General features: G+C 31.9%; 1 protein-coding gene across 1 annotated transcript in view; it reads right to left on the minus strand.

Annotated features, from left to right (window-relative positions):
- Nucleotides 1-855: 855 nt before the first annotated feature.
- Nucleotides 856-1049, minus strand: part of LOC135218645 (uncharacterized) — a 1075-nt gene continuing 881 nt past the window's right edge. The window contains exon 2 of the mRNA XM_064255091.1: nt 856-1049. This exon is cut by the window's right edge and continues 559 nt beyond it. Within this exon, the coding sequence (XP_064111161.1) occupies nt 952-1049 (98 nt within the window). The 3' untranslated portion in view covers nt 856-951.

Raw genomic sequence — 1049 nt, forward strand, 5'->3', positions numbered from 1 at the left:
TTTTCTTGACGAACCACATCCAATAGAGTGCAATATATTTCATAACTGTAATTTAAAGGGATCTTTTATTCCAGAAGAATTGCAGCCCTACAGAAGAGCAATTAACAGAAGTTTCGGTCTATTCTGATATTCATGAAAGAAATGTCAGAACTTGTACAAGAGTTTCCTCATCTTTTTATTCTTATAAGAGAAGCATAAGCTGTGATAAAAAATAACTATGGGAGTTGTGCAGGCTTTCCTTATCACCTTATCACATTTCGTTGATTCAGCACGTTGACATATGAGATAGGAGACGTTCTCGAAGGTAAACTGAGAATCCCTTAAACACTCATCGGCAAATGTGTCATATTCGTGTTTCTTCTGGTGCTGCTTAGCGTAAATCCTTTTGCTTTTACTTTCTGCATGTATGTACTATATATGAATGTATGTAGGTATGTAGGTATGTTGGTATGCATATATATATATATAGATATATTATATATATATATATATATATATATATGTATTTTTCTTTATGTATTTATGTATGTATGTATATGTATGTAGTATGTATGTATATATATTCATACATACATACATATATAGTTCAAAGAGGGACCGAGAACTGCTGTCAAGTATCAGGAAAGGAAATAAGGATATACATACATACACACACACACACACACACACACACACACACATATATATATATATATATATATATATATATATATATATAATAAATAATATATATATAGTATTTATCACATCACAGTTACAAGCACGTGGTTGGTAAAGAAAAGTTAATCTATTTTTAAATTTTACCTTAGGAAATTCAATTTGTCAATAAAAAGCAACTTAAATAGTGTTATTTATTTCTGGAAATTGTTCTACAAACATATATGTCAATTTTCTTCCATAAGTCGACATTCTTTTTCAGAGTCAGCTGTCGACCTCTCAATGAAAGGAATTTTATTTTCCATATCCTCCACCAGTGGAGAAGGAACCCTTTCCTCCAAAGGATCCGCCTCCATGTCCACCGGAGAATCCTCCTCCAGATCTGCCCCCGT

Source organism: Macrobrachium nipponense, chromosome 9 (assembly GCF_015104395.2).
Source record: "Macrobrachium nipponense isolate FS-2020 chromosome 9, ASM1510439v2, whole genome shotgun sequence".
Taxonomy (NCBI): domain Eukaryota; kingdom Metazoa; phylum Arthropoda; class Malacostraca; order Decapoda; family Palaemonidae; genus Macrobrachium; species Macrobrachium nipponense.